Source organism: Chiloscyllium plagiosum, unplaced genomic scaffold (genome assembly GCF_037043375.1).
Source record: "Chiloscyllium plagiosum isolate Xiang-an unplaced genomic scaffold, Cpla_swu_hap1 HiC_scaffold_6, whole genome shotgun sequence".
In the NCBI taxonomy this organism is placed as follows: Eukaryota; Metazoa; Chordata; class Chondrichthyes; order Orectolobiformes; family Hemiscylliidae; genus Chiloscyllium; species Chiloscyllium plagiosum.
Genome location: NW_028270144.1, coordinates 95024354 through 95036499, shown reverse-complemented (window position 1 = coordinate 95036499; position 12146 = coordinate 95024354). Strand labels below are relative to the sequence as shown.

At 40.8% G+C, this 12146-nt stretch overlaps 1 protein-coding gene across 6 annotated transcripts in view; it reads left to right on the top strand.

Moving 5' to 3' along the window:
- The window catches only part of LOC122550794 (NEDD4-binding protein 2-like 2), a 43138-nt gene extending 34135 nt beyond the window's left edge, over nt 1–9003 (top strand). For 3 of the 6 annotated variants that reach the window (XM_087988233.1, XM_087988234.1, XM_087988232.1), the window contains exons 6-7: nt 1092–1241; nt 8059–9003. In XM_087988233.1, coding sequence (XP_087844359.1) covers nt 1092–1241; nt 8059–8131 — 223 coding nt within the window. In that variant the 3' untranslated portion in view covers nt 8132–9003. Of the gene's footprint in view, nt 1–1091; nt 1593–8058 lie in introns of those variants that run through there. The other 3 variants (XM_043692062.2, XM_087988231.1, XM_043692059.2) reach the window with 3 other exon arrangements.
- The last annotated feature ends 3143 nt before the right edge of the window (nt 9004–12146 follow it).

Genomic DNA, 12146 nt, shown 5'->3' with positions numbered 1-12146 from the left:
TGACCTGCTGCGCTTTTCCAGCAACACATTTTCAGCATCTTAATGCATAGTTTGTTTCACTAAACTTCTGTAATGCACCGGAACATTGAAACACATTGCTAAAGTTTTTCTGCTTGGCTATCCATTTCATTTCAAATGCCTTAAAGCATATCTGCTTAACATCGTCTTAAACAATTTTGTGGTGTTGTCTCTCGGCTTTCCCTCAAATATCTTTTAGGTTATCAAGGGTAATTACAGAGATCGAGAGATGGGTTGAGCTATTACTAGAGAACTTGCCATCTGGTCTGTTCTTGTACCTCTACAAATGTTCTAAGTTGCTTGCCCATTCATTCAGAATTGAAAACAAGATAAGAAAAGGGGAATCAGAATCTGGTGAGAAAACTAAATGCATGGGGAAGAACAAGTCCAATATTTTTGTGTTGTAGTTTAATTTCAACATAGGCACTGTATGGCATCATTTGAATGTAAAATGAGTATTGTTCATGAATAAAATAGGGTCAGAGGAACATACAAACAGGACCAGAAACTCCAGCATTCTCTACTATTCTGGATCATCTACCTCCAATGCCATATTCCCACACTATCCCAGATCGCTTGATGTCATTAGAAATCTATCAATCGCTGTCTTGAACTTCATGATTCAGCTTCCATAGCCCCTATGAGTTTGAGAATTCCAAAGATTCATTAACCTTTGTGCAGGAGTTCCTCCACATCTCGGTTCGAAATGGCATGTCTTTTATTCAGAGACTATATTCGACTCAAACCCCATTCTCTCTATCTTGGTAAGAATTTTGTGGATTTCTGTTGAGATCACCTTCCAAATTCCAGGGGATACAAAAGCCCAGTGTCCTCAATCTATTCTCCGAGGACAGTCCCACAATCTCAGAAATCAGTCTACTGAACCTCTGCAGTACTCTTTGTATATCTTTCCTTAGGCAAGCTGCATAGAACGGCAGGCTGGTAAGTATATGAATGAATCATTGGCACTGTTATATCTCCAATAATAAGTTTAAACGGAGTTAAGTCTTGTTTAAATGGTTTTCAATGATGTTTTCTAAATGTTTTGTGATAAATTATCCTCTCTCTTTTAGGAGGAATAAGCATCGAGTTCCACGTGAGAAGATAATTCAAATGATGGAGCGCTTTGAATATCCTATTTCTTCAGAAATAGTGTTGAATGCAGTGGAGCCTTCTCGCAACAATAAAGTTTTGCTCGATCTGCTTCCACATTGCAGCCAGAGGTGGGAAGGACCTATTGATACTAGATCTTCTGTCAGTGTTATGAATAACAGATAGCACAAGTGGTGCTTCATGAACTGTTTCATGAACTATCTTACAATGACACTTTTTATAATGTTCAAATATGCAGATTACACTGAAAAACAGATAACTGTTTTGGTAGACTTTTATTTTTTAAAACTCTTCACTTGTTTTCAGCTTGTACTATGTCCAAGGCAACATAACATTGAAAAGATTATTTTATTCAGTACCCTTTTCTATTTGAAGTATGAAATATTTGTAGTTTTGTACATGGATTTTTATGACAAAATATGAGCAGAATATAAAGGTACGTAAAAATGAATTGTAAAGGAGATTCCGGTAATCTGGCCTTGTTTATTTCTCCACAAGTTTATTACTACTTGTTTGAATAATACTTTAAAAAGCAGTCAATTAATGACCTATTAATGATTTATTTGAAATGTACAGTAACAAATGGTGTGCTGAAAGATCAGACAGCTACTTTTATTACAGAGCTTATTTATTTAGTGTATTTACTTCTGTTCAGAAGTTAAGCATGGTCCTTACTTTCCAGATGAGAATATTTATAGGTCTTTGGAGGAAGTCAAGAGGAGAAAACATGTTTCTCTTCTGTGGTAGAACATCAAGATGACCCAGATTTGTATGAAAGAGTTGTGGAATTAATTATGCTGCAAATTATGAAGTATAGTTCATTGAAAAGTCTTCATAGGAAATTCAGAGTTTAGTTATTAGTTGGGACATTGAATGTTTTTTCCATTTCAATGGCCCATTGCAAGTTTGTTCGTACTGTGTGTGTGGTGTCTAGGAACATCAAGTGACCATGTAAGTGCAGCAGTTGGAGTACCCTGTTATATGAAAGCAGTTGGACATGTTGCATCTCCTAGCTTGATGAATTGTTAAATTATAGCTCATTTAATGAAGAATAATTTTATTGTCATGTGTATCTTGAAGATACAGTAATGGTTTTTGTCACCACAATCCAGCACCATTTTGAGCTATAAAAAGAAATAAACATTAATATTCTGTTCAAATTGGGTCTTAAGCATGGTTCCAGGGCTTCTGCAATGTTTCTGGAAGCTGTTCCAATCCTCAGAATTGTGCTCCGAGAACAGCAATGATGGCGCCAATGCCCAAGAGACCCTGGCTCTGCTGCTATCTGACACTCTACAACAAGTCTAGGTTGCAGGCCTTTCACCACCACCAGGAGCCCAGGTTCCGAGTGTCCCACTGCCACCAAGAGTCCAGACTCCCAGCACCGCTGCCGCCAAGAGTCCAAGCTCCAGGCATATCACTGCCAGGAGTCTCTCACTCTGGGCCGACAGCTGCCAGGAGTCCCATTCCACACTGCTAACGCGGCAGCCAAATCGCACTGACATCGCTGGGACATTTAAGATGAAGAAAGAAAATAAAATGACAACAAAAAGTACATAGAAATAAGGATGCTGCCAACCTGGAGTGGATGAGCTCTGCCTATCTACCATGCTGGCACCAAGGAGAAATTAACCTGCTTGCTAATTGTTTCTACAGTTAGTTCCTACTGACTAAATTTCGGGAGATTGAGCTAAAACCATGATGTCATTAGTGACTAGAAATCTAGCAATCTCTGTCTTGAACTTCATGGAAAGGTTGTGATAAATTAAGTTCTGTGGACTTTCCCAAAGGATGTATAAAGAAAGAGCATGCTAAGTTTCTATATTAATTAATTTCATACTGAATTGTTAAATGAAACATTGGTAGGACCTTTAACTTCTCATGATATTTGGAGTTTTTCGCAGTTTAAGCCTAAAACTAATAGTTCTTAAGTAAAGTGAATCTGTGACCTTTTTAAAGTTATGTTTATGATGCACATAATCAAACTCTCTGTGTATAAGTTGTTTTCCTGCCCGCTTATGTTCTAAACCCTCAGTCATGACTGACTCGGAGCACATGCCTCTGAGTCAGTAGACCACGGATTCAAGCAATAAAAGCACATTAGAAACTTAGTTGGGCACAAAACCTAGGCAGACACTTGGAGTTGTGGAGTGGCAGAGATGCTGACTCTCGGCTGAGACAGTAAAGCCAGGCCTCATCTTCAAGTGAATGTAAATGTAGAGTAACACTATCCATAATGAATGTCAGTAGCATTCTCCTGGTGTCATGTTTATTCATTAACCAATTTTACTTTGCAAAAACCTTATCTCTGACTCCTTACTGTACACAAATTAATTGGCCAGTCAAAAACAACCAGCTAACCATTCTACCATTCTAAACCCATTTTTCCAGCACTTGGTCCATAGCCTTGAATGCTTTGGCATCACAAGTGAACATCAAAATACTGCTTATATTATGAGGCATCTACCACCCTATAGGCAGTAAGTTTCAGATTCCCAGCACCCTCTGGGTTAAAAAATATTTCCAAGCATCCCTTCTAAACCATCTGCCCTTTACTTTAAATCTATATACCCTGGTTATTGATCCCTCCAAGTTTTTTTTTTTCCCCCTGTTGACCCTGTCTATGCCCCCACAATTGTATACGTATCAATCAAGACCCTTCCCAGCCTTCTTGATCTAAGGAAGTCAACCCTGGTCTGTCTAATTTCTCTTTATAATTAAAACTTCTCAGCCCTGCACCCTCTCCTGTGCAATCTCATCCTCTTATACTGTGGATCCTAGAACTACGCTCACACTCCAGCTGTGGCCTAACAACATTTTATACAGTCCTCGCATCACCTTCTTGCTCTTAAGCTCTATGCCTTTGCTGATAAAGGCAAGTGTCCCAGATGTGGTCTTACCTACTTAATCTACCTGTTCCACTTCATTAAGGAACCTGTGGACATGCATTCCAGATCCCTCAGTGCTTTCCTGGCTCTTACCCTTCACCACTTCTTATTCTTATCTCCCTTGTTTATCTTGCCCAAGAGAATCATCTCACTTTTATCCAGACTGAATTCCATTTGTCACTGATCATCCCACCTGACCAGCTTGTCTGTATTCTCCAGCATTCTAAGGCTATCCTTCTCACTATTTATCACCCTATCAATTTTAGTATCATCCTCAAACTTCCTGATCAACCCTTATAGATTCAAGTCTAAATCATGTATATATACTACAAACAGCAACTGCCCCCACATTCGCACCTGGGGAACCCACCAGGTTTCCAGTCACAAAAACACTTTGACCGTCACCATCTGCGTCATGCCACTCAGCCAGTTCTAGATCCAATTTGCCAAATTCCTTTGGATTCCATGGGCATTAACCTTTGTTATCAGTTTCCCATGTGGGACCTAACAAAAGCCATGCTGAGGTGCAAGTACACTATGTTGCATACATTGCCATCAACTACACATCTGGTTACTTTCTTCAAAAAATTCAAACACGTTGTTCAGACATAATCTTCCCTTAACAAAACTATGTGGACTCTTCTTGATTGATCCAAGCCACTCTTAAGTGCTTACTGTTGCGAAAACGAAAGACCTATTGCTACAGTTTTTTTTTTGTTTTGAACTCTAGGACAAATGAAAAAAAATGAATTTCAAACTATTACTACAATTTACAGGAGAAAATGTTTCTGATTGGTTGGCAAATAGAGCCATAGAGTTATACAGCACAGAAACAGACCTTTCAGTTCAACTGATCTGGTCCTATTTGCCAGCATTTGGCCCATCTCCCTCTAATACTTTCCTATTCATATCCCCATCCTTATAAATGTCATATTTGTACCCTCCTCCATCACTTCCGCTGGTGGTTCATTCCGTATGTGCGCCACTCTCTGTGTGAAAAACTTGTCCTTCAGATCCCTTTTAAATCTTTCTCTTCTCATCTTAGACCTATGACCTCTAGTTCTGGATTCTCCTACCGTCGGAAAAAAACCTTGGCTATTCACCCTATCCATGCACCTCATTATTTTATAAACCTCTATAGGGTCACCCTTCAGCCTCCGATATTCCAGGAGAAAAGTCCCAGCCTGTTAAGCCTCTCCCTACAGCTCAAACCCTCCAAGCCTGACTATCTCCTTGTAAATCATCTTTGAACCCTTTCAAGTTTAATAGCACCTTCCTGTGGAAGGGTGACCAGAATTTAATACAGTATTCTAAAAGTTTTCTCACCAATATGTTGTACAGCTGCAACATGAAATTAACTCCTAGATTTAGTGCACAGACCAATGAAGGCAAGCATGCGAAACGCCATCTTCGTCATCCTGTCTATCTGTGACTCCACTTATAAGAAGCTTTGAATCTGTACCCTTAGGTCTGTTTGATAAGTGACATTCCCCAGGGCCATACCATTAAGTGTATAAGTCCTGCCCTGACTTGCCTTCCAAAAATGCAACACCTCGCATTTATCGAATTTGAAATCCATCTTCCACTCCTGAGCCCATTGATCCATCTGCTCAAAGTCACATAGTATCTTGAGGTAATATTCTTCACTATCCACTACACCACCAATGGTGTCATCTGCAAACTTACTAACCGTAGCTCCTAAATTCACATCCAAATCATTTATATAAATGATGAAAAGCAGTGGATACAGCAGCAATCCTTGCGGTACACCACTGGTCACAACCTGAAAAACAACTGAGTCCTCCCTTCAAGCCAATTTTATATTCATTTGGCTAGGTCCCCCTGAATTCCACATAATCTAACCAGTCTACTATTTGGAATCTTGTCATATGCCCTGCTGGAGTCCACGTAGATAATGTTCACCATTATGCTTTCATCAATCTTCTTTGTAATTTATTCAAAAAAACTCAGTCAAGTTAGTGAGACTATTTCCAGTGCACAAAGGGAACCTAATACCTGAAGCATTGCAATGGGGATGTACCAAAACATAGGCTTCTCAACCCTTCTTCACTGCTCAAACAGGCCATTGCTGATTATCAACCTCTACACCATTATCCCCTATTGTCCCCAAATTTCTTTGTCTGCCATATCCAGAAATACAAGTCGAGAGTGTGGTGCTGGAAAAACACAGCAGGTCAGGCAGCATCCGAGGAGCAGGAGAATTGATGTTTTCGGCATGTTCCCGTCATCAGGAAGGAGGGCTTATGCTCGAAACTCTTCTCTTCCTCGGATGCTGCCTGACCTGCTGTGTTTTTCCAGCACTACACTCTCGACTCTGATACTCCAGCATCTGCAGTCTTCACTTTCCCTTATATCCAGAAATATATCATTTTCAGGCTTGAACATACTTCTACAACTCTGAAGTAATGAATTTCACAGATTCTTCACCCTCTGAATGAAGAAACCCCTCTTTAGTTTTTGGACTCCTTGTGAATGAGCTGTGTTGAGTTCGACAGATTATCTTAAGTTTGTTTAAATAGCTGTTATGGCAATTGCTTATTGAGTAAATGCTACCTAAGCGCAGAATCACATGTAACAGTTGACATTTTGGTGAGTTTTGAGAAGATTTGTAGCTTAGGTTGAGGTTTTGGATGTAGGGTTGCTCGCTGAGCTGAAAGGTTCATTTCCAGACATTTCGTTACTCGGTAACGTCTTCAGTGGACCTCATGCGAAGCAATGCTGAATATTCCTGCTTTCTGTCTATATGTTTGGATTTCTTTGGGTTGGTGATGTCATTTCCAGTGGTGGTGTCATTTCCTGTGGTGGTGTCACTTCCTGTTCTTTTTCTAAGGGGGTGGTAGATGGGGTCTAACTCGATGTGTTTGTTGATAGAGTTCCAGTTGGAATGCCATGCTCCTAGGAATTCTTGTGCATATCTTTGTTTGGCTTGTCCTAGGATGGATGTATTGTCCCAGTCAAAGTGGTGTCCTTCCTCATTCATATGTGAAGGAACTAGTGAGAGAGGGTGTCATGGCATTCCAACCAGAACTCTATCAACAAGCACATCGAATTAGACCCCATCTACCTGAGAAAAGGAACAGGAAGTGACTTCACTACAGGAAATAACATCACCACAGGAAATGACATCACCAACCCAAAGAAACCCAAACATATAAATAGAAAGCAGGAATTTTCAACATTGCTTCGCATGAGGTCCACTGAAGACGTTACCTAGTAAGGTATCGAAACGTCTGGAAATGAACCTTTCGGCTCCGTGAGCAAACCTACATCCAGTTGACATTTTGGTTTGACTTTTCAAATATATAGGCAAAAGTGAGGACTGCAGATGCTGGAAATCAGCGTCTCGATTAGAGTGGTGCTGGAAAAGCACAGCTTGTCAGGCAGCATCCGAAGAGCACGAAAATCGACATTTCGGGCAAAAGCCCTTCATCAGGACTGAAGGCAGGGAGCCTCCAGGGTGGAGAGATAATTGGGAGGGGGGTGGGGCTGGGGAGAAAGTAGCAAAGAGTACAATAGGTGGATGGAGGTGGGGATGAAGGTGATAGGTCAGAGAGAAGAGTGGAGCAGATAGGTGGGAAGGAAGATTGGCAGGTAGGACCAGCCATGAAGGTGGTGCTGAGCTGGAAGGTTGGAACTGGGGTAAGGTGGGGGGAGGGGAAATGAAGAAACTGATGCAGTCCACATTGAAGCCCTGGGGTGGAAGTGTTCCGAGGTGGAAGATGAGCTGTTCTTCCCCCAGGCGTCGGGTGGTGAGGGAATGGCGGTGGAGGCATATGTTGGTCGAAAACCATTTTGATATGCCTGTTTTGTTCTTTGATCATTCTTTGCAAATAAATGTGACATAGCCAAGCCTTGTTCCTGATTTGATTTAGCTGGAAGCTTAGAGAACCCTATTGCTTTCTCTATGGCAATGTCTAAGCAAATCAATTTCTCAGCCAAATAACACTTTTTTTTCCTGTAGGATAAATTGTTATAATGGTTTGAAATTTTACATTCTCTTGCCTTTTTGTCTTTATAGCACAAGATGGAAAACTTTAATCAACATGTCTCTTTTCAGCAACATCGAACTCAATACTGTCAAAACATTTTAATCAATCATAAATTTTGCAATCATTTCAAACAATTTGAGTGTTGGATCAGTGTAATATATTTTTATATTGGAGCAGTTCCTGCTGATAAACTGTCAATTCAGTTTCGCAGTAGCTCGATGACTGATAAATTCCAGAGATGTTGGTAAAATTCACTTTATTTTAAAATATCTTTTAGTTCAAAGGGCATCCCTAAAGTGAGTATGTTATAACCATTTGTCATTACCATGTAATTAATATTTATTTTTCAAGGCTTCAAATTTAGATAAATTATAGAGAATTGTATATACTGTTATTCGTTTGTATGTCTATCTGTATGCAGTAAATTTACTGAAATATATTTGAACTTTGTACAGAAATTTGACGTAAAAGTTTGCATTATATCTCTAATGAATTGTTTATTAAAATGCTTAAAGTTAGGAGTAAAACTCCATATTGTGCTGTTATGATCTGTGTACTCAATTTGTACTTTGAATTCCTGTTCAGTTCCATTTGGAGAGTTTACATTTTGTATCCATACATCTTTTTAAAATTGTTATAATTGTAAGTTTATTCTGTAGGAAAAGGAATTAAATTGCTGGATTAAAAATGTGCAGTTATAGGTCCATGCATGAACTGCTTAATTTTTAAGTCACTCGTGGTGAGAGATATTTAACTCTCTTTTTAACTGAAATCTGCTTGATGCATGTTCTGTTAATTCATATCATAATTGCTCCCACTCTTCTGGAAAATTAATCAGACTCCTAACTGGCCCTCAGGTTTGTGTTAATTCCGTCTACCCCGGAGTAGAGGAGTCCAAATGAAGGATCAACAACCTAATAAACATTCCTGCCTCCATGCCTGACCACTAAATTATTTTAAGTGATAATTTAGGCCTTGACTGAGGCTGCCCCTAACAGATGCCTACCTAACTTGATGGTATCATAGGAATTAATTCAAGCAGAGGCTATTAGTGGAAGATACATAGTAGGAACAGCCAGCATCCCACAGAGGCCCAGTTTGAAAAAATTCCTTCTATTTCAATCCCTCATCGGAGTGGTTAAGCTCTTACAATGCACTGTGAAGTTTTTGGGTTTTTCAGCTCTGCACCCCAACTCCCCAGTCTCAAATCTCAGAGAATCCGAAAGATAAAAACATCTGCACCCTCTGTCCTACCGTGTCCATCTCTGGCAGAATCCCCAGAACTGGCCTTCCACGATTGCAGAAGCAAAGAAACTTTGGTCTGTCCTACCACTGCAAAAGATTCCCAATCACCCACTAACTACCAATGGTTATTCCCAAAACTCCTGGAATCTGGTTGGTTACTTGCTTCTGTCTGCCAGTCAGGCAATATCAAATGCTTGTTTAAATGAATGAATTAATTCTGGAAGGCACTGCAAGAAAAGAATTGACAATTTAATTACTTATGTTGTGAACACTTCAAAACATGAATACTTTTTCCACATAGACTAGTCTATGCTTGATAACTGTGATGTTGTAAATTTAGAATTATACTTCTGAGTCAGTAGTCTGTCAGATTGAGTGTCCAGTTGACTTGGAGTTGGATTGTTGGTGTGTGCAAACTCTTTATAAAAACAACTCTTCAGAGAATGCTTTTACCTCAAAGTTTGTGCGAAGATTTGTAGCTCGGGTGCTCGTTGTTGTGGTTCTGTTCGCCGAGCTGGAAGTTTTTGTTGCAAACGTTTCGTCCCCTGGCTAGGCGACATCATCAGTGCTTGGGAGCCTCCTGCGAAGCGCTTCTTTGATGTTTCCTCCGGTGTTTATAGTGGTTTGTCCCTGCCGCTTCCGATTGTCAGTTTCAGCTGTCCGCTGTAGTGGTTGGTATATTGGGTCCAGGTCGATGTGTTTGTTGATGGAGTTTGTGGATGAATGCCATGCCTCTAGGAATTCCCTGGCTGTTCTCTGTCTGGCTTGCCCTATGATAGTAGTGTTGTCCCAGTCGAATTCATGTTGCTTGTTGTCTGCGTGTGTGGCTACTAAGGATAGCTGGTCGTGTCGTTTCGTGGCTAGTTGATGTTCGTGTATGCGGATTGTTAGCTGTCTTCCTGCTTGTCCTATATAGTGTTTTGTGCAGTCCTTGCATGGTATTTTGTACACTACATTAGTTTTGCTCATGTTGGGTATCGGGTCCTTCGTTCTGGTGAGTTGTTGTCTGAGCGTGGCTGTTGGTTTGTGTGCCGTTATGAGTCCTAGGGGTCGCAGTAGTCTGGCTGTCAGTTCTGAGATGCTCCTGATGTATGGTAGTGTGGCTAGTCCTTTTGGTTGTGGTATGTCCTCGTTCCGTGGTCTTTCCCTTAGGCATCTGTGGATGAAGTTGCGCGGGTATCCGTTTTTGGCGAATACCTTGTATAGGTGTTCCTCTTCTTCTTTTTGCAGTTCTGGTGTACTGCAGTGTGTTGTGGCCCTTTTGAATAGTGTCCTATTCAGGATACTACACAGATACAGACATGAAATTGCGCGCCAAAAGTCGTTAATTTCAAAAACCACGAGTCAGGAATGGACCCGGACCATAGAACAGGCCACCACCATAGGACAGAACAGGACAACACACCACAAAAAAAACGGCACGAAAAGAAAAAATGGCCAAACTAACACACAACAAAGAGGACACTACAACACACACCTGGGTTAAAAACCTCTCCCACAGACAGCTCACAGACACGGAAAGAACAATACTGGCCAAGGGACTCAACTACAACCACAGGGACGCCAAGACAGCAGACTTCCTAGCAGCACTAGAATGCACACTCAGGAACAATGGACTGACAGAAGAGACACAACAAACAGTGAGACAAACGGTCGTACCTATGATAATAAGGAAAAGACAAACACATAACCTCAACACCAAGGAGAGGGAAGCACTGAAATCACTAAGAAACGATAAGAACATAATCATACCACCAGCAGATAAAGGCAGAATGACGGTCATCCTAGATAAATCTGATTACATCCCAAAAGCACAACAACTACTTGCAGATATCAACACCTACCAAATGAAGGAATTTGACCCCACACCACAACTCACCAATAGGATAAATAACACACTAAGGAATCTACAAAAAAACGGACAGATTACCAGAGCTGACCTACAAAGAATGAAACCGGAAAGCAACAACACCCCCAGATTCTATGGATTACCTAAAGTAGACAAACCAGACATCCCACTCAGACCCATAGTATCACTGCCAGGGACACCATCATACAAACTGGCCAAAGAACTACAACAGAAACTGAAGCACCTGGATCAGCGGATCCAAACACTCTATACAATCAACACAGGAATTCTTGGACATCATCAGAAATATACACATAGACAAAGAAGAAACCATGATATCATTCGACGTGACGGCACTGTTCACTTCGATTGACAAAACCCTAGCCAGAGAAACAATAGCCAACCTACTGGACATACAGAACAGAAAACAGGACGCTGAACCTATCAACAAAGACGGCATACTTAAACTACTAGACTTGTGCCTCACAACACACTTCACATTCAACAACCAGATATACGAACAAATCAACGGAACACCCATGGGATCACCAATCTCTGGACTCATAGCAGAGGCAGTTATGCAAAGGTTAGAACAAACAGTCCTACCACAAATTCAACCCAAACTCTGGGTCAGATATGTCGATGACACGTTTGTAATCATTAAAAACACGGAAATAGAAAAAACACACCGGATCATCAACGCCACACTCACAGGAATTCGATTCACGAGAGAAGAAGAAAAGGATAGCCAACTCCCATTCCGAGACGTGATGGTACAGAGAACACCAAACGAAGAATTCACTACAAGGGTATACAGGAAAGCCCCACACACAGACCAAGTCCTAAACTATGAAAGTAACCACCCCAACACACACAAACAAAGCTGCATCAGGACACTATTCAGAAGGGCCACAACACACTGCAGTACACCAGAACTGCAAAAAGAAGAAGAGGAACACCTATACAAGGTATTCGCCAAAAACGGATATCCGTGCAACTTCATCAACAGATGCCTAAGAGAAA